The 19,809-nt window shown below is 38.4% G+C and overlaps 1 protein-coding gene across 4 annotated transcripts; it reads right to left on the reverse strand.

Annotated features, from left to right (window-relative positions):
• Positions 1-5,706: 5,706 nt before the first annotated feature.
• slf2 (SMC5-SMC6 complex localization factor 2) lies at positions 5,707-19,626 on the reverse strand. Of its 4 annotated transcripts, none has more exons than XM_027023525.2 (21): positions 19,515-19,626; positions 18,015-18,105; positions 17,174-17,592; positions 16,632-16,862; positions 15,930-15,963; positions 14,844-15,679; positions 14,343-14,422; positions 14,134-14,238; positions 13,876-14,043; positions 13,556-13,658; positions 13,252-13,339; positions 13,027-13,168; positions 12,824-12,911; positions 12,447-12,623; positions 11,621-11,715; positions 11,444-11,531; positions 9,097-9,216; positions 8,833-8,910; positions 8,093-8,179; positions 7,930-7,998; positions 5,707-7,392 (listed from the first exon to the last, which is right to left on the reverse strand). In XM_027023525.2, the coding sequence occupies exons 2-21, from the start codon at positions 18,049-18,051 to the stop codon at positions 6,895-6,897; spliced, it is 3,543 nt and encodes a 1,180-aa protein (XP_026879326.2). In that variant the 5' UTR covers positions 18,052-18,105; positions 19,515-19,626; the 3' UTR covers positions 5,707-6,894. The 4 variants fall into 4 exon arrangements, with proteins under 4 accessions (XP_026879326.2, XP_035387738.1, XP_035387737.1 ...); XM_035531845.1 differs by having other exon boundaries at positions 14,844-15,676; positions 19,509-19,626; XM_035531844.1 differs by having other exon boundaries at positions 19,509-19,626.
• Between the last annotated feature and the right edge of the window lie 183 nt (positions 19,627-19,809).

A 19,809-nucleotide genomic window follows, 5' to 3' on the forward strand; every position in this document is an offset into this window, starting at 1 on the left:
AGTTACAACACCTGCCAACACATTGACATGAGCTCTACAAACACTCACATAACACATGCACAGATCAAGGGCTTATGGTGGACTCTGTGTTGTGTCCAATGGCACAGACCAATTTGGCCAATAATCCCATTCTCCTTCTGAGGTAACTTCTTTAGGATATAAGATGATGGATAATGTATGACATAAGTGATAAGTGAGAGCTGTAAGCCAAATCCTTCAGAAGCTGCACTTCATCTCTTCACCTCATCTACTGTGCACGGACAACTAGCTGCTACCGCATGTTTCCCACCTGCTATACAAAAGCTCTACAACTGTCCCCCTGCTCTACACAAGACAGCAGCTCTAGAGCTCCCCCTTGCTCTATATGGGACAGCAGCTAAGGAAAACCACAGTTAAGATTTAACTAACATGGAACAAACAGCAAGACAAACAGCATGTGCTGTGTATATTATAGAGCAGACTAGCTAAGGTTTTTTGAAAATAGCAGGATGTTAAAAGGTTGTATTGGGAATAATCAATGTATTCATTCATTAGTGAGTACTATAACATTAAACTGCACAAAGTTCTAATATAAAGACCCATTAATGAGGATCAATTCATAAAGCAGATAGTGAATATTACATTAAAATAATCACAGATCTGGTAGAGTAACAGAATTTCTTAGCATTATTGAGAATGGTGCTGTGTTTGTAGTTGAGAGAAGAGAGGTGAAGAAATTCAACCTTTTATAGCTATACATATTTTAGAGATAATTTTTGCTTTCAGTACAGATCCATCATTCTACAAGTCTCTCTGTGCACATCTCTCTTGTTCACCAGGGAGGGATATGACTGTTGGTGATGGCTACTCCAGAGGAAACAGGCTATGGGCAACATACACACCTAAATGCATTTTGTGTGACGTGATTTAGAGGGACAGTAGCCCCCCACCACCACCCCCTTTTTTTTTGCAAAGATAAACACACACTCACTCAGCCTGTCTCCATTAAACAAACTTGCACACTAGATGAGCAGTGTTTTCCTTTCCTTCAGACCCTCTCTCTCCCTAAGAGGCTATGCTCCCACGGCTGCTCCTTACCTCTCAGTCTCCCCCTCTCCGAATCCCACACTAATGAACAGCCGTGTCATTTACGCTGTACTTATTCTCTTTAAGATTCTCTGTTCTTCTCTTTCTGACTCCCCCAACCACACACACACACACACACACACACCTGCTGTCAGTATTAGGCTGCAGGAAAGCAAGCCTGGTGAGTTTCATAGCTCAGCATCGTTCTTACACTGATCACAACTGGTTTCTGCTGCTGTGCTGTCACCATGACAACAGTGGGGGTGTCACAGCTTACGGTGAACTCAGAGGACAGGTGCACTGTGGCCATGGTGTAACAGAAGATTGTAGCTCAAGCAAAACTAAACATGCTGAGGGCCCAGGAATTTCAGTCTGATAACAACTGCCTCTAAATTTCATACCGATGAAAAGAACAAACATAGTAACTGCTCTAATGCACAGGAAAGCTGTGGGCTCATTGCAGACCCATAGAGAGACTGTTTTTAAAACAGACAGACTGTATGCATTGCAAGTAGTATTCAACCTGGCTTCTTGTAACTATTGTGTAATAGTTTGTGAATGACAAGTATGTAATATTTCATACAAAGTCTGCCTACAGTAATTTTACTTAAAGTCACTTATAGTCACTTTAATGAGCTTCAAACTGAATGAAAGGGACAGATGAAGCCTTGATAAGAAAATGGGATTATTTATATCTGAAATGCATTCAGAAAGTATATATATATATATATATATATATATATATATATATATATATATATATATATATATATATATATATATATATATATATATATTTGTATGTATGTATGTATGCATGTATGTATGTATGCATATAAAACTTACACTCTTTATCCATAAAGCATATATAGATATCAGTTTCTGGTATTAAACCATCCCTTTCAGTAAACTTTGTACTTTGTATCAGCTCATCAACAGAGATTTTATTATAGAACAAGTCAATAAACTGTAAACATGCAGCCACTATCAGGTAACATTTATGCATTGTACAGATCTCAAATGATCACAAAGAGTATGAGAGTGAGATATAAAAACAGTAATATGAAACAGAGAAAAAAGATGTGTGTTCCACAAAAGACTAAAGATGGGCACATTCAATTCCCTCACCACTCCGGAGCAGAGGAGAGAGCTGGGGAAAGCACAACTCCTCAAACACCCACCAACATGCCCATGGGATGTTGACGTTCAGATCGGCAGGGCATACGCTGCCACCTGACTTCACTCAGTCTGGTCATATCAGAGAGCCCTCCAGGACACAGGCTTGTGTGGAACATACATCTGTCAAAACCAGAGAGCCCAGATCCATGCCATTTTACCTCTCAAACGCTTGTGAAAGGTTATAGCCAAATTTTAGAAAGAGACTTAAAAAACAGGTTAGCACACTGACTGGACAAGGTGAAGGACTCTCCAAGAGTCTAATCAAGAAGTGGGATTTTTTAAGAAAAAGAAAGCTCCAGCCATTATGTGAAGAGAGAGTGGGGTATGTGCTAACAGCTCAGCTGGGTGCAGGCTGGATCAGGCCTCTCATGCATGTTTAAGCAGCTGTCAGTCACACTTCACATATTCATAATCACTTTAGAAGGTCAGTCCTCTAGTACTCAATCATTCAGAAAGAGCTCATCTCAAAGCATCCACAACTGTCTCTCAATTCAGTACTACTGGAATCTCCTATGGTGACAGTGATATGTTACAATCAGGAGAAAATTGTTGTGTTATAGTGAAACTGAATATAGGTTTAAGGCTTATTAAAATGTGGACTGCAGTGGACCAATCACTCATGCAATAATTTCATTAATTTTAACAACTAAAGTAGAACAACTAAGATTGTGTTGCACTAGGACAATTGACACTTGAAAAGTAACTTAAATGAGACAGAAGTTTATTTAAGTTTTTTTAAGCTCCTCAAATCTAAAATCTAATTCAATTTTCATTCTACCTCAAACGGAAAAAAGAATGAAATGAAAAAACAAAATTTGCATTGGCTCTGATGCACTAAGAGATGACAGACAATATTAAGAAGGCTGGCTTTGACATGTCAAAACAGCATCACCACTCAGTAAAGACTTCTCAGAACTAAGCAATCTTATATAGAATTGCTTTCTTGCATATATAAATGCCTAAAATAAACCGGGTCACATCTTGATTTTAAAAAATGGCACTGGGTTTATTTACTGACTCAGTATGTGTGGGTGGCAGAGGGGGAGTCTTTTTCCAATAAAAGATGAAAAGGGACTTTGATGAATTATAAATGAAATTAATGGAGGGGGAGGTCACATTAGCAGTTCCTTGGCAGGCGGAAAAGCATGAATGCTATCTTTATATTTCCCTTTGTAGTGTTCCTATTGGCAAAATACTTACTCCTCCAAAACACAGGGCACTTTCTTTACCTCAACGTTTAATTTTGAGTTTATTTTGCCCCCTTTTTTAACCTAGATGTAATCATCAGACCTGGGGATGCATGTACTTTAAGTTCAATATTTTCCCTGCTCATTCAACTGGTTACCAAGATGTTTGTGAGTTCAGCTAGGAGTGCCAGAGAAAACATGAATCAGGAAAGGACAATGGGTGCCTGGGATTGGATTAGGGAACTATTTCTCTATAATACATCAGCGTCTGGCTGGAAGGCATACGTCTCTTTTGATGCCATAGCTATAGTTGTCTGACATTGCCATACAGCACACGTGACATGTACTTGAGGGGAATAGTAATTGTTCAGTTCCACGTAGGTCTGAAGCAGAGAAGCTTCCTGTTTGTCTTACTGACTTCTGTATTTCTCAATGTGAGGGAATCTGGTTAGTTTCATTACATACAGAGAGCACACCGAACACCTTAGTAATGGTCTTTCCTTTCAGGGTAACTGACATCAAATAAATGAATAAAATACCCAATGTATATAATAACCAAGAACCACTAGGTTCTTGTGTAGGCTAACATAAAGTTAATAATTAACCCGTTTCGTATCAGGACTAAAGGCTAAAGGGCGATCGGCAGCTTAACGTTCATCATCAAAAAGCTTATCCTACATTTAAGATTAATTCCGTCGTTTAATAACTTCACGGAACAAGACATTTGCCCAGGATGAGAGACCGCACAATTGGTGACAATGTGACAGGGCATGGATTTTAAAAAATGTACGCAAAAAAATAGAAACAGAAAAATATGGGCTAAATGACATTGTTTCCAAAACTTGACTTCTCTCGAGATCACTATTTTTAAACGCTTGCTACTAAATATTCCTCCTATCCTGCTGTAAAAGTATAATCTATAACTATGACTTTACAGTGCATTAATACCGCTGATCTTACCTTGTTGTCTTAGTAGTTTTCACCTCCGTTCAGTTCAGTAGTTAAAAGTCCAAAATAAGAATTGACATCGAAACGCACCCCAGCCAGCGATCCACCTCTTCTCTCTCACCCTCCACTGAGCTATTGGTAAGTCATGGTGACCATCAGGTAGCCCAACTAAACACGCCCTCTTGCGCAACTGCAGGTTCTGTCTTACGCTACTGATTAATGCGTTCCATGCTCATTCAGAAGTTTACAGTTAAGGGTGAGGTTGATTGTAAAACTCGTCGACCATGACGTATGAATACGTATATAAGCTATATATTTATATATGCATAGGTAGTAAAAATCGCAGTGTAGTATACAAGTCTCCAAGAGAAACTGCGTTTCGGACATATGTCTATTAGCACTTTGAAATACTTTGCTTGCACCGGTAATGAAGATCTGTCCGAAAGCTACTGTTTCTCTGGGAACCTTGTGTATTACACTACGATTTTTACTACCTTTACACATTTAACTACATTGCAGGTGCTCCCTGGGATTTTCCTCAGATTGCTTCAAATCTTGCGTAATTAATGTGTGCTTAATTAAAACAGTTCTTAAAAATATTGGTGCTTCTATCACTGGCTTCAGGTCGAATTAATCGTTAGTATAAAAGAGCTGTCTTTTATCTCTTTCCGACCTTAATCGATCTGGGCACTGTATAAATTAGTACAAATCGAATTTTTCCACATTCACTACCACAGATATAAAACGTAGGGTGGAGAGTATTAGCACCTCAGCCTTGCTGTAACACGATTTAATGCCTTGTGAAAGGATGCATCTCAGAAGAGCATAGCGTTCTTGTCACAAGAGCCGTGTTCATTTTAATACTCGCGTTTGTAACATTTAAAACCCTTAAGATCACAAACGAGTTGGTTAAATGGCTTGATGAATAGAAACATTTGGCTAGATTTTTAATAACTGCGTCTTTACCACCTCCCCTTGGTTAGAAGAAGACAGTACAAGAGCAGCAATGCGTGTCAAAGGTGCATCAATGCTGAAGTTGTTTGGTAACGATGTCATGTGGAGTTATTAGTTTGTTCATAATTCCTTTAAACCTTATACGGGAAAAAAGATTATTAATACAAAACGTTAGGTCTTTCTATGTTAATTTACCTATTAGGCCCTACACACAAATAGTTTATATATTAACTGAACAAAAGTTCGACAAAAAACAAACAAAATTACATCCTGGACCATTTGATGAGTAAAATGTTTTAGACCATGGAACGCAGGTTAATAAAGGTTATTTTGTGTGCATAAAATTCTGTTACACTTTTATCATGAATCAGCATTTAATTTAATGTTTATTTTTATTTATTTAGTTTGAATATTTGATTACAACCCCCCAGACAAGTAACAATTACCCACATTACCCGTAACAAAACACTAGATGCGGTTTTCAAATACAAAATTGCTGGAAAAAATCCCAAATTCTAAAAGAGAATCACAGAAAAGAGCACTTCTTATTAAGTCACCCTTACATATTACATTACAAAAATGCAAAAAATTGTAAAACCTCATATCTTAAACAGTGGCTTCACAAATTTTAAAAAAGCAGAACAAGTATACACTTCTGTCAACATTTGCTAAAATATGAACAAAGAGTATCAATTAACAAAACATTGATTTCTAAATGTGGAAAAAGTGCTTCATTATGTACTTTCATGTCAATCATGTTCTTTATGATGATAATTTGTCTATATGTATTTTGAGTTGTTTTTTTTTTTTGATGAACAGTATACAATCTGTTTTCTTTTGCAAAGTAGGAGTGTTGCATGGATTCAAACAACAGGTCTAACAGTAAGTAAAATCATGGCAGCAACCGAGAAATCCATGCTGATACGTATGTTTACCACTAAAGAAACTAAAAGAGCAGATCAGTGAACATTTAACTGAACATTGCTTTAGATATTAGATAGCAGCTTAAAGAGAAGGAATCCTGAGCCTGGCAGACAAGTGTGCATTCTACCTTTAACAAACCCAGCATGGTTTCATGAAAAAAGACACATACACCTGGATGGTAGGAATCAGTGCCATGCTTAGTAAAAGTGATCCCTCCCAATGAAGTATACTGGGTGAAGGAGAAGCCCTTCTAAAGCTTGTTAAGGCAATGCAGTGCATCATGCTTGCTATACAAAAGGTGCTAAGGAACAAGGGCCCTTTCACGCTACACAATCTACAAACGTTCTGTGACTGTCACAGCTTCCACACTACGAATTCCTCATAACCAAACAGTTATGTCTTGATACTGGAAATTATGAATGTAATGCATTACACTACTCAAAATAATGAATATGGTTCATTGGTTATTTGGAAGATGTGAGAAATTCACTGACTCTCCCAGGGATCTCCTGAATTCCTACTGAATATCCCTGGACCAACAAGAACAATGAAAACTGTAGTGTGTAAAGACCCTTAAATTGGAATAAAAATGCCTTGATGTGGGTAAACGAGCCATTCTTCTCAAGGCTGCATTTGTCTAATTTGCATCCTCTAAAATCCCCATTTCCTGCGACTCCTCAGGTCCTCCCTCAACAGAATCTACATCTCTTTCCAGAGACTCTTCATCTTTAAGAAGCTCATCTTCTATTTGAAACAGTTCGTCATCTACATCCTCCATTAACTCGTCAAGACTTCCTCCCAGGAGATCTTCATCTACAGGTGTCTTATGCCCCTCTTTCACTCCATTTTCATCATCCAGCATCACCATACATTCATCCTCTTTTATGTCTCCCCGTACTTCATCCATTTCTCCTTTCTCCTCGTCAAGTTCTCCAGCACTTTCTTCTTGCTCTTCCGTACTCTCCATCAGCACTTCATCCTCCTCTCCCCACTGCTCCTCTGACTCGTCATTCTCAGAATCTCCACTTTGAGACTCCTCTGTGGTCTCCTGCTTCAGACCCTCCGTGAGCTCTCTCTCTTGATTAATGGGCACTTCATCCTCAGGAAGAGGTTTCCAGTAATCATACAGCTTCCCCTGAGTTAAAAAAGAAAAGCAAACATGTACATCAACACCCAATGCCTGAGGACATGTTTATTCGAAAGTTTCAAAGTATCAACTATTCCTTCAAGCTTATAAGAGATTCAGTATTCTACAGTTATCAGAACAGTTATTCTTGCTGTCAAGATCTCCAAAATAACTTCTGTATCTGAGAAACTTGTATTTTACTGAAATCAAGTGGCAGAAGCCTGACTGACAACCATACTCCAATGACAGCCAGCACTTTCATGCCAGAGCAGATATGTATAATGATCATTACAATTAAATACAATTAAATAAAATTGAATTCAGTCTTTCTTCTCTCTCAGAAGTAGTGCTTACACAGTTAAGCAGTGAAAAGACATAAAAAGACCTGGGATGATGAGGTATCCTGCAAATTGTGTGTACTGGAATGCATACACTAGTTACTTATATACTGTACATACAACAAACCATCATTCAAGAATTCAGGTGTCATATCTTGAAGGACATAAGACATGAAATACACTAATAGTCCCATAAGGAAATCCATACCTCTTGGGGTCTTGATCTTTGGAGGAGCACTTGCCATCGGGTATATATTCTGGCAACAAAGTCTTTCACCTGAAATGAGTGAACAGGAATTTGTGTTTGTTTATTAATGGTTTAAAGATGTTTTCATCAAGAAAATTAGGTCAATTAAGGGGATATGCTGTACCTTACTCCTGTAAAGCATTTTTTCACTTTCCCTGATGTCACACTTAATGTGTTTCTCCAGTTCTGCAGATAGCAGCTGCAGCTCATTCTGAATAACACAGCCAGATAGGAATATATAAATACTTAAATAAAGTGACTATAAAGGGATCTCTGTGTGCCCCAGACAGTCCTCATTATTCATACTACAGTAGCTTCACACTTATATTAACTACACAAATTCTGTTAGAGAACAAATTGACTCAAAAATATATTCACGTTTATGAGAACAAGACAAAGCTTCAATGGTATGCCCTCCATCCAAAAAGGCTAATACTGAAGGAGGCTACTGTATCTTTTACAATGTCAGAAGACAAGCTTTAACTGTTCAGAATTTACAGATCAGTAATGTCTTTGTGTCCATATGAGCAGAGCTGCCATTTCACTATGGCACATAAAACTGACAGACTTTATATTCCAGAGGACATTCTTAGCAGGCCTATTTAAAACCCATGATATGGGTTCTCTTTCAGCCACTAGCCACCAATCTCTCATGCATCTTTGCTTCCAATAAATACATCACTCATAAAAGACTGCAGTTCACACAAGCACCATTTCAGGGGGTTTTTCTTCTAAATTGGGCTGTTAGTGTGATAGCAGTACCAAATAGAGAGTACAGCTGTCTATGTTGACAGAAACATTCTCTGGCTCTTTACACACTTATACACATGCAAAAAGAATATTTAACAATGTTGTGACACTTACTCTCTGGGCTGATGGTAAAAACTCAAAATTGGAGGCTTCATTGGTCAAAGCCAAAAGGCTATAGCAGAGGTAATATGCCTAGAGAAATAGAAGCATTTCATGAATATTGAAACTATACCAAAACCTTTATGAAGTTAAACCAAATTTTGTCATTTCAAGGTAAGTATATAAAATGTATAACATATAGGTTGACTCAAATTACCAGGACAGATTATATCTGCAGGTGAAATAATGCAAATAATGACCCATGAACTTTCTGTTCACCTGTTGGTCTGGAGTGGTGGTGCAGTCCTCGACATCCTGCTGTTCTTTTTTTGCTGCCATGATTCCCTTCAGTAGGGTGGAGGGTCGCATACGAGGTAGGTAACATCTCAGAGCAGACAACTGAGAGCAAAATATATGAAGGAATGTCACATCTAACAAACAGATGAAAAGGGCTTAGCATCTTTTTAACATCTATTGAACATCTTGATTTATAGATTCAAAGTGCCATGTATGGGAGTCACAAAACTGGGCCAAATCCAATTTTCTGATCAAATCAGATTTTTAACGTTAGGCTGTTTACAATATCCTTTTAAGGTGACCTATATCTGACATTAGTCTGAACCAAAAGGTTTGGTAGTAACACGCTACATTTACTTAAGTAACCTTTTGAAAAATTGTACATTTAAGATATTTAAGTTTCTTTAAACATTTTTAACATTTAAGTTTCTTTAAAAAAGGGTTCTTTATACTCTTACTTGAGTACATTTGCGAAGTCAAAAATGTACTTTTACTCTGTTATATTAGTCACCGTTCCTTCCATTAAATTTTGAAATTATTTTTACATTTTGTACATTTTGCCACAACCTGTCAAGTGTAGGAGGGTTAGTGATCACCAAGTGCCACCGCTTTAGTTAGACAACTGGACACTAGACCAACATAATGAATAGAAAACAGGCACATTTTCTGACATGGGGTACAAATGATTACATTTATGACATTAGCTCACAATATATCCTTTTCTTTAAGGCTCACATATCTGTGTGTGAAATTGGTTCTCTATCCTAACATGCATTATTGATATGAAAGTAAAGTTTGGTCCAAGATCAATGATATGCTAAGAAAAAATGACTAGCTAGCTACGAAGCCACAAGCAGCAGAAAAACTAATGCAGCAGCTGAACCGACCTCATGCAGTCCTGAACCAGGAGTGCAGGAATGCATGCCCTATATTAAGGAATATTATCAAGATTGTAAAAATTAGAAAGGTTTCAAGTTTATAAAAATTAAGGTTTTTATATTCTGATTTGTTTTCGACCACATACATACACAGTTATCTAGCTAGCCAGCTGGTCTGACTAATTGGTCACCTAATTGTAATGCAAGTATAACAAAAAGTAAAATGTCCAGTAAGTGACCTTGGGCAAGAACATGGAATATACCCAGAAATTGTACTAATCATAAAATGATCACCAAACCCAATGTGATGCTTGTGACTTATGTTATATACACAATATTAGCTGATATGAAAAACTTAATGTAGCTTAAACATAACATGAACTAAGCAGGACAAAGACCCAAACAAAACAGCTGTTAAGTGTTTTTGTACACTGAATCCAAATATGTTTTCAGAATTTCTCCAACAACCATAGTTTTTGTGTTCCATTATATTTACATCTACTTGTATAGCATTTAGCAGACATGATCTACCAAATTGCTTTTAGCGGTCTACTAAGAACAAATAATTTAGAACAAATTACACTCAGATACCATTATGTATAGTAGGCCATTCGAAATCAGTACCAAACGTGGAGGCCCTGTGTTGGTAATGGACTCTGAAGAAGGATGTTCAAAATTCACATATTTTAAGTGTAAAAGCCTTATTATGAATAAGTAATGTAAACTTATTGTAAAATTCACTTAAAAACATGCCTTAGATTTGAATTCAGTGGAAAAACTGATTGCCCATTGTTATTAAATAAGTTACATGAGAAGACGGAGCGGCTGCGATGAGTGCCTTCAAATTTTGCTTGTACACATACAACACCCCAAATATTAATGAGGTCCATTAACTGACTGTCCTGTCACTGAAATTTTTCCTCGTTGTCATCCAACTTTCCTTCCTGCCTGGCAGCATAAAATTATCATGAATGTTGAGTTGGCTTAATGTAAAAGTTGCATGAATTCCAGTCTGGCAGATCAGAGTTGCATTGCTACATATGGGGTATGTATTGGATTTCAGTACCACATATGAAAGTGATCCAAATCAGAACTGAAAATATGAGATTTCAGTGTGTGTTTTGCTGTTTACACCGTTATCCAAATGACAAATCTGCGTCACATATGGAGGAAAAGATTGGATTTGGGCCACTTTTACCTGCTGTTTGAACGTAGCCAAAGTAAACTATGGTTAACTCCTTTTCTGTTTGCACAAAAAATTCAAAAATGTTTTACAAAGACGTATTCTGCAAATAAATTTCTTAGAAACATGTATTTTTGAATGACTACCATTTACAACTTTACACCAACAGTGTTAAAACATTATGAATTTGTACCCACACACTAATTTTTTTAAAAAGATCACTGTAATACAAAATATATAACACCCAGATAAAAATTTTTCCTCTCACCTCAAATTCTGTAGATGACGGTAAGTAAGTGCATCTGTGGTTTAACAGTTTAGAGATGACTGACACACTGAGATGTCTCCTCAATTGTCTTCCCAGTAACAAAGGGGTAAAAATTGCACAATCAATATTTTCACTTCATAAATATAATAATAAGCAGCATACAAACACTTCACTCACTTTCCCCGTCTCTCATGTGGCAGGAGCTGCACCAGCCTTCTGAGGTTGTGGTGATCGTCAGTCAGATCAGTAATGGCCTGGCAAAGTTGAGGTAACTGCAAACCCACAGCAGGAGAACAGTTAGTGGAAATGCACAAACTTAACTACTGACTCTTTACTTGTTCTTTGCACAATTGTCTTGTTCTCTGGACAGTTGTCACATTCTTCTATTAGTATATGTTTTTACAGAAAGGGCACATGATTTCTGAATAATTTGTATATATAAATCAGCGCATATATACAAGTTTATGCAGCATTCACTCATGTTTGCATAAATAGTATTAACAAGGGAATGTAACATTATAAATGTTTATTAAAGCATCCAGATGACACATGCCTTTTGGTAAAACAAGGTCTCTCATGAAATACCAACATATACATGGGCCAGAACTTCAGGACAATCAGTCAGCTGACTTTAAAGTTGGAACAGCATTGTGAGTAATGGCAGGTTACTTGGAAATCACTACAAAATATGTCAGCCTATTAGGTACAGCTATAGAATAGGCTGGCCCAATATAGTGAGCACTCACAATGTAACTACCTCTACAATATGACATTGAAAATGCTGTCTGTAGGTATACTCAAAGCTGCTCTGCTGCAGTTTTACTCTTTTCTAAATGATACTTTTAAGGGCCAGTTTACTGGATATGGATTAAGCCTAGTTTTGGACAAAACTGCAGTGTCAGCAATATATGCCCATTCTTTATAGTAGGGGTTTAAGCTTAACCTGGGTCTGGGAAAGTGGCCTCAAGTGTTACTAGTGTGCATGGGTGGGTGCATTTCTAACCATTGTTTCCCAGTTTGTCATGTTGTTGAGTATGTGTTGCAGCAGGCAGCTTATGTCTCCAGTGGGGAACAGCTGTAAACTGGTCTCCAAACTGACTCTACACACCACAGTCACCAGCAGCAGGAGCTCCTCATCAGTGTATGCCCTTGGACACAAGGCGGCACACAGGGCCAGGTACTACACATCCGCAAACGCACATATGCACACAGATGCAGACACACACAAACATGCACACGCACAGACAGACACAACGACACAAACAAAAAGTCAACAACAGAAAGTAAAAAAACAAGAATATGTGCATTTGAGTAACTTATCAAGCTTTAGTCAGCATGCTGAAGACATGCGTTATAGCTCTTTTCTGAAATAAAGGCTACCTTGATAATGTTTTCAAAGTTGTGCTCCGGAAATGAGTCGCGTTTATTCTCAGTTCTTGCACCATCTGGATGAATTTGTATACTCTCTCTAGCAAGGCACATTTAATTAATTAATAACACAGATACAACTACTTCCAATTATTTAGAGATGTTGAGACTGATCCTACTCAATATGTTGTGGGGGACATGAAGTCAGTACTCACAGCAGATCTCCCTCAGTGAAAGGGGGCTGTGGAGCATCCAGAGGAAACAGACTGACAAATGGCACACCCATGTTGAGGAAGACCAGCCCAATGTCCTGTATGCTGGGCACCCACACCTCAAACATCTTACTGCTTTTCTCCACTACAACATATGAACAGCAGTGGCTGTGAGCAAGCCCTTTAGTAACACAACTCAGAGCATTAGTGAGTCTAATCACAGTATACCTATTTGCTGAGCAGCAGTTAAGGCGATAGTCGTCATGGCTTGCAGAATCTGTGCACATGCAATGCCGTGTGGGTGGACTGACATCATCTGCCATTTAATTCACAAGAGTTACTGTTATTAAAAAGAATGAACCACCACACAATTTCAACAAACAGCAAAACACATACGAGCCAACATAATAGCCCATTCATAACAGGTGACAAGAGTACGGTGATATTTGCATAAAGTTGTGGAGTGAGTATAAGAGTTTTTGACAGTGCAAGGTTCATGTGACTGTGTCTGAATGCCAGGCGGCAGAGGTACCTGGAACAACCAGCGTGTGACCTGTGAATGGCAAGGCGAGGAGCAGTAGGCTCTCCTCAGCAAGCCTGCACTGAGTAGCAGCAGAACCTGCTCTGGATGTGCCCTGCACAGGCACAAACCAACCTTGAGCACCCACATCACCCAATTTCCATGTAGCTACCATGTACAGGCCAAAAGTGCACCCCCCCCCCCCCCCTCATAACCACAGGCCAAAATGTGGAGCAAAAATGAAGCTACATAATAGGTTGTCCTATTACAAAACATGACAAATTGTCCATGTCCCTCATGTGTAGGCCTGTAGTGACCAGTTACTGACTTACTGCAGCAGGGTCTGCTGGGCTCGGTTGGTTGGGGTCACACCAATCTGTCTTAGGTCCAGACTCTGGTGGTTGAAGATTCGGCCAAAGTTGGCTAATGTGAAGATGTCCTCTCCGGGGTGGAGGTCTCTGATTGCGCATGAGGGAACTGAGAATCTATCTAAGAATTGCCTGTGGCAAAGCAAAGAAGGGACAAATGACCATTTGGAACTCCCAGAAACTCTCTGATACCTTTAAATGTGCAAAGGGCAGCTAAAATACCTTTGCTCATGTGAAAGTGCATCTTCTAAATTTTCATTCTCTTCCTCCAGTTTTAACAGGTCTTCTTTACAAGCCTCAAGCAACTGCATTTCAAGCTCTTTTGACCTATAAATTATAATTAACAATTTATAACTTACCTATTATGATAACATTTTTAGAAAAGTTAGAATATTAAAAAATACCAACAAATAACTTGATTTCTGACTCACTTCTGATCCTGTTTTTTCTCTATTAGCATCTGTTCCAGTGTGTTCTTGTAACTTGTAGGTTTTTTTTTCACATCCTCTGCCTAATAGAAAAGGAATAAGAAATAGATGTAGATCAAACAACTATCATGTTTTTACTCATGGGAGTATAGTATACAGGATATTTCTGTACTATGCTGATTGGCTAGTTACATTGTGATAAGAGTAAAGGAATATGGAAATCTTTATTAATGCTTGCTGTTTTAGTTTAATATGCTTAAATGTACTCAAATCAGAAATGTGCATCAGTTTTTTTCATTAACAATTTTCTCCACTAGTACAGGTAAATAATTCTAAACTGCATACAAAAATTGTTTGAATTTGACTTTTTAAGCCATTTGTGTGTGACTACAGGGAGTGCCAAAGATTCAAACATTCATGTAAACATGTAAATATTTATGTTAAAAGCAGTTTTGACTGCTATGTAATCCCTAGTGTATAGTTCAGAGACTGAATTGCTCTTACAGGGGCTTTAGGAAGTGGCGTGCTGGGCTCAGAGAACGCCCCCTTCTCAGGTGTGGCAGGGACATGGGCGCTGCGTTCCAGGATCTCTTGCAGGGAGAGCAGCTTCTCCTCCTCACTACTGTTGCTGCTACTAAGGCTCAGAGAACAAGTATCCAGCCCTAAACCTCTCTCATCTACCAGCTCCAAATCTAGAGGGTCCTTCCACACCAGGGCTCTCTTCTCTGCTGTGTCCTGCTTTACAGTCACGGAGCACAGGCTAGCTCTGGAGGTGGTCTTCTTTTCTTCATCCACATCACCCCTCGATGACTCTGTGAGTTCTGGAAAGCCAGGTACTGTTGGTTTTAATTTATAGGGAAAGAGGCTGGTCTTATCCTCATCCATAAGACTTGACAGGGAACTTGTGTGTGAGGAGGCAGGTGAATGTCCTTCATTATTGCAATTTTGGCTAGTCTTGCTGGAAGTTGAGGGGAAAAGGTCAGAGGTGAGTGGGTTATTTATGGAGCATCTGCTTTCAATAGATGTTTCTATTCCCTTCTTCAAGTGATCTTTTCTGAGGACTTCTGTGGTCCTTGTCACTGTCTGGGGTTTACAACTCTCAGACCTTGGCTCTCTGCTCGGCTCTTTAAAGGATAAACGTTCCGGGATTGGAGAGTATTTATGCCCAACAGGTGCAGAACTTGTTCTCAGGCAGACCCGTTTTATGTACTGTGGGGACAAGCTGGAACTAGGAGAATTTAGGATGAGCCGATTATTCTCCTCACACAATCTCTCTGTCTCACTAGTTCTTTCTGTGCTGCCTTCTCTTTGTCTCTTCAGGGACCGAGATCTGCCTCCTACTGGCAATAAAGAAAAATACAAAAACAAGATCAGCTAAAATATTTATAACATCTAGATGATGTTAATGATGCTATACATGTAGCTAGCACTCATTATCTTTTTTAAATGTATTTATTTTAAATTTCATTTCACCATATATTACCTATAGACTAAACTATACTTTATATACATAAACAGCAAGTCCTGTAGCATTGCTTGGTCAGACAGTAAGTACTGTATGTTTTCTACAGAAGGAAAGTACCATTATACCTGGTGTAGTTGCCTGGCAGGGTATGCCTTCTCCCTGTAACAAAAGTGGTGAAAAAAGTTAGCAGATCATTACAAATATTACAAACTTTGCTTGTACACTACGTGTGCTTAAGCATCAAATGTAATAAAACAAATTAGTCAAGGTAACGCTAATAAAAAACAGATTTCAGTAAATAATCAGTGATTGCCTAAATTGCTGCTTTTCAATTTCATTCTAGGGGAAACACTTACTGCTCATTTTAGTGTCTTCCACTCACACACCTGACCAAACTCAAGTCCTTGATGAGCCGAGTTCAATCGGGTGAATGAGAGCAAGACTGGAACTCTATTAACAGAAATAACTGAAAACCACTTCTCCAAATAATGACCAATATCACTGAGCTTTAATCACTTGTGTAAATACATATTGTGAAGAGGGATGTTTTAGGTATATGATAATGGTTTCCCCCAGTGTAATAAATTATAATTATGAAAAATTCCTTACATCTTGAACAGTAAGCAAAGACCATTTCATAATTCATAATATTGTCTTAAATATATGAATACAGCCCAGTCAAAACTGCACTATATTAGATTTTGCCTTCAACATGTCATTACCACATACAAATGTTAGTATTTCAGGGACTACAGTATTAAATAGAAATGATCTAAACATAAAATATAATTTATTTTTTTACAGCCTTGCTCAGAAGCAGCTCTCACCCTGTGTGAAGAAACAGGACTGAAAATAGGTGTGCTGCGATCGCCATTAAGCTGCTTGTCCATCTTCCCAGTAGCCTGCAGGTCCCACTTCTCCATACTGGTGCCAGGGATTCTGGTTTCACTCTGGGGGACTGATGAACTGTGGCTGTCATTAACAGGTCTGGAAATAGATGTCTTAGACTCACAAGCTCTCTGGTGCTGAGGACTCTGTGAGAGCATAACCTTTCCAACCTAGAAATCAAAGATCAGACAATCACCAGTACTTTCATTGATTATATACATCTTCATAATAGATGGAAATAAATGAATAAATGTAATTAAAAAGCAAAAAAAAAAAAAAAAAAAAGACTGCTTATCTATACTGACAAAACATTTTAAACAATGACAGTCCTATTACAACATACATTTAGTGATCTTGAGTTGGCTAAATGAATAGTCTTTACTGAAATCAAAACAAAGCTATTTTTCTGTGTAATACAAAAAGGCAAAGTGTAACACTCAGGGACAACAGTATCTTAATCTCTGTAAACACATCTAATTACCTTCAGATTCTCATTCAGCTGCTTACACAGCGCAAGGGAGAAGTCTCTTTCATGGCTATAAGACCTGCCTGGAGCATCTTTTTTAGCAGCACTGTGCAGTGACCCATCCTCACTGGATTGATTTCTCCTGTTGCTGAGTTGCGGTTTTCTCCTGAGAGTATTATGACTGGACAGTGCATCCTGGCCTCCTTTGGAGCACTTTTTAGAGCCCGAAGAAGTGGCTACAGCTGATGTACTCCTCTGCTCCGGCACAGAGCGCTTAATAGGCAGCATAAGTTTTGATGGTGGGTTCATGTTATGCAGCGTGCATGCAAGCTTCTGGTGAGTCTCCTGAGAAGAGCAGTGCACCACCAGGTTAGTAGTAGTGGCGTCATCAGCACTGTAGCGTCGAGAAACACCAAGTGGAATGATGTCTTTCACTAGAAAAGAAAAAAAAGAGGAAGTTAAATGTGCTCCATATGCACAAGCCAATTCAATCACCATGCCACTCTTTCCAACATGCAAATACAAGGCACCGAACAAAAAAGTCTGACAGACAGCAAGACTGGAATGCTTTGATTTGCTTTAAGTTGCTGAGCTCTGAGATGTCTCCAGCACCAAACATGCAGGCCTAAGCAAAGTGTGACCATAAGGTCAGAGGCAGAGATCTGATGCACAGCAAGACACAGCACAAAGTCCCAATAATCAACATACCAAAGCTGCTTCAGTTAGTTTATAAAGCAAGATAAACAAAGGCCGAAGATATACTGAACGTCCTTCAGCAGTAAAGGTGCAAAAGGCAGCAAATTAATGAATAAATTAATCCTTCCAAGTCTCTGCAACACTTCTCAAAACTTCTCACCCATGGAGGTGATTTGTTGTTTGAGGTTACTTTTCATTTTACTGAAATGACGAAAGCAAAAACAGCTGTCCTTAGAAGTCTTCTAGGTCATCTGTATAAAATAAGAAGCATGTAGTCACACAGCTAGGTAAGGGGAAAATACATTAACTATTTTACAGTATGACATGGAGGGAAACAAAAACACACATTTTAGCCATATATTTTGCATTGGTTTTCATACACTATACTACCCTGCTTTGCCAGTGCAAAAAAGAAGAAATTTTAAAATTAATTTATATTAAGCATAACTAACCCTTGATTTAATGGTTAAGCATGTGAAGAGTTTTCATCAAAATAATAACAGTAATTCCTTTATTGCAGCAGTGCATCCATTTCCTAGATTTCTAGATGTAAACTTTGGCAAAGTTCTCTGTGGGCATAACCCTTTCATTGCTTTAATTACATTATGGATGCCCATTAGGATAGGTTAACTTTTCTGAAAATATACTCCAAATTCTATGTTAGATAATCCATGTCAACTAAGAAATCCATCTACAACAATGAAGATAAAAAACGGAGACACAGATTTAAGGTTTGTGAGTTGAGATATCAACTGTATATAATCAGCAAGGAAAAAGATTGAAGTGGCTTTAAATGTGCCATGGGACACGTGTTTTGCAGGCTGGTGTGGACAACTATTTAAAAGGAATCCAGCCAACGGGGCCAGCAGTTGAAAAAGTTCGCTGATGCAAGGCGTAAAAGGAGGCTGGTACAAATGGTACCTATTCAAGACAGCCTACTGACAGTCAAAATGAGTGCGCGAACACATCACAATAACTGTGGCTCAGTGCCCCGATCAACAGAAAGTGTCATATTATGAGAATGAGAGAATGGTCGCTACTCAAATAATGTCATGTCAGCGGTGGTCCCATGGACAGTTGCTTTAACAACAAAGAGCGTGGTAATCGACATAACGACATGATATCATTTAGGTAAAACTGTCATTTGTTGCGTTGGCAGCCATAAAGTTAGGAAACTTGGCACTTAGGAACAACGTCCGCTTTTAAGAGGTTATCGGTTTTAAAGATTTTATTTTATAAACTTAGTCTAGCTAGCTAGCTTGCACGCTACTTAATCGAATTAATGTTAGCCAGGTAGCTAACTTCCGCAGAAAACAGTAAAAGGGCGCTAGCAACCTAACCTAGCTAGTTAACTAGCTAGCCATGCAGCTAGGTTAGCTAATTTACCAGATATTGCAGCAAATAACAAGTAACGACATAGCTCAAGTTAGCTTTCTATATAAAATACTATATAAAGGACTAGGTCCCTGCAATGCCAGAAAACCCAGCTGCAGCTACCTACGTTGTAAATTAGTTAACTAACGCTAGCTAGATGAAAGTCTTTCTCTGGTTAGAGTAACACTAGCCGGGTTTCTTTTTGCTAGCTAGCTAGCTACCGTCCTGCTTTTCATTCACTAACAATGGAAACCAAGATTTAATGACAAAAGTTCCATACCTTCACCTTCACCTTCACCTTCACCACATTCTTAAACATTTACAGACAACAGCAATTATTTTCCAAACGTGTTGTAAATAATATCAGCGCTGTCTTTTCGATTAAAAAAAAGCCGCCATTTCCGAGTGGGAGGAGTAAACAAAAAAACAAAAACCTTTTTTGGTCTGTAAACGTCACTGGAGTTTTTCAAGATTGCGCCTCTTCTTTCAATCATGAAGAATATTATATTGCTTTTGAAACCGTACTAAAGGGCACTGTAACATTTCGTCGCCAGCTCAGAAAGAACTGCATTGCTCTTGAA

Source organism: Electrophorus electricus, chromosome 11 (genome assembly GCF_013358815.1).
Source record: "Electrophorus electricus isolate fEleEle1 chromosome 11, fEleEle1.pri, whole genome shotgun sequence".
NCBI lineage: Eukaryota > Metazoa > Chordata > Actinopteri > Gymnotiformes > Gymnotidae > Electrophorus > Electrophorus electricus.

Bases quoted from the DNA above. Each gene is read 5' to 3' on its own strand.
- slf2 (XM_027023525.2), bottom strand. From the start codon at position 18,051: ATGAAAAGTAACCTCAAACAACAAATCACCTCCATGG. The intron at 15,680-15,929 runs GTATAATGGTAC...CTTTATTGCCAG, and splicing joins CTGCCAGGCAACTACACCAG to TAGGAGGCAGATCTCGGTCC. The intron at 7,393-7,929 runs GTATGGATTTCC...TTTTTAACTCAG, and splicing joins AAAGATCAAGACCCCAAGAG to GGGAAGCTGTATGATTACTG.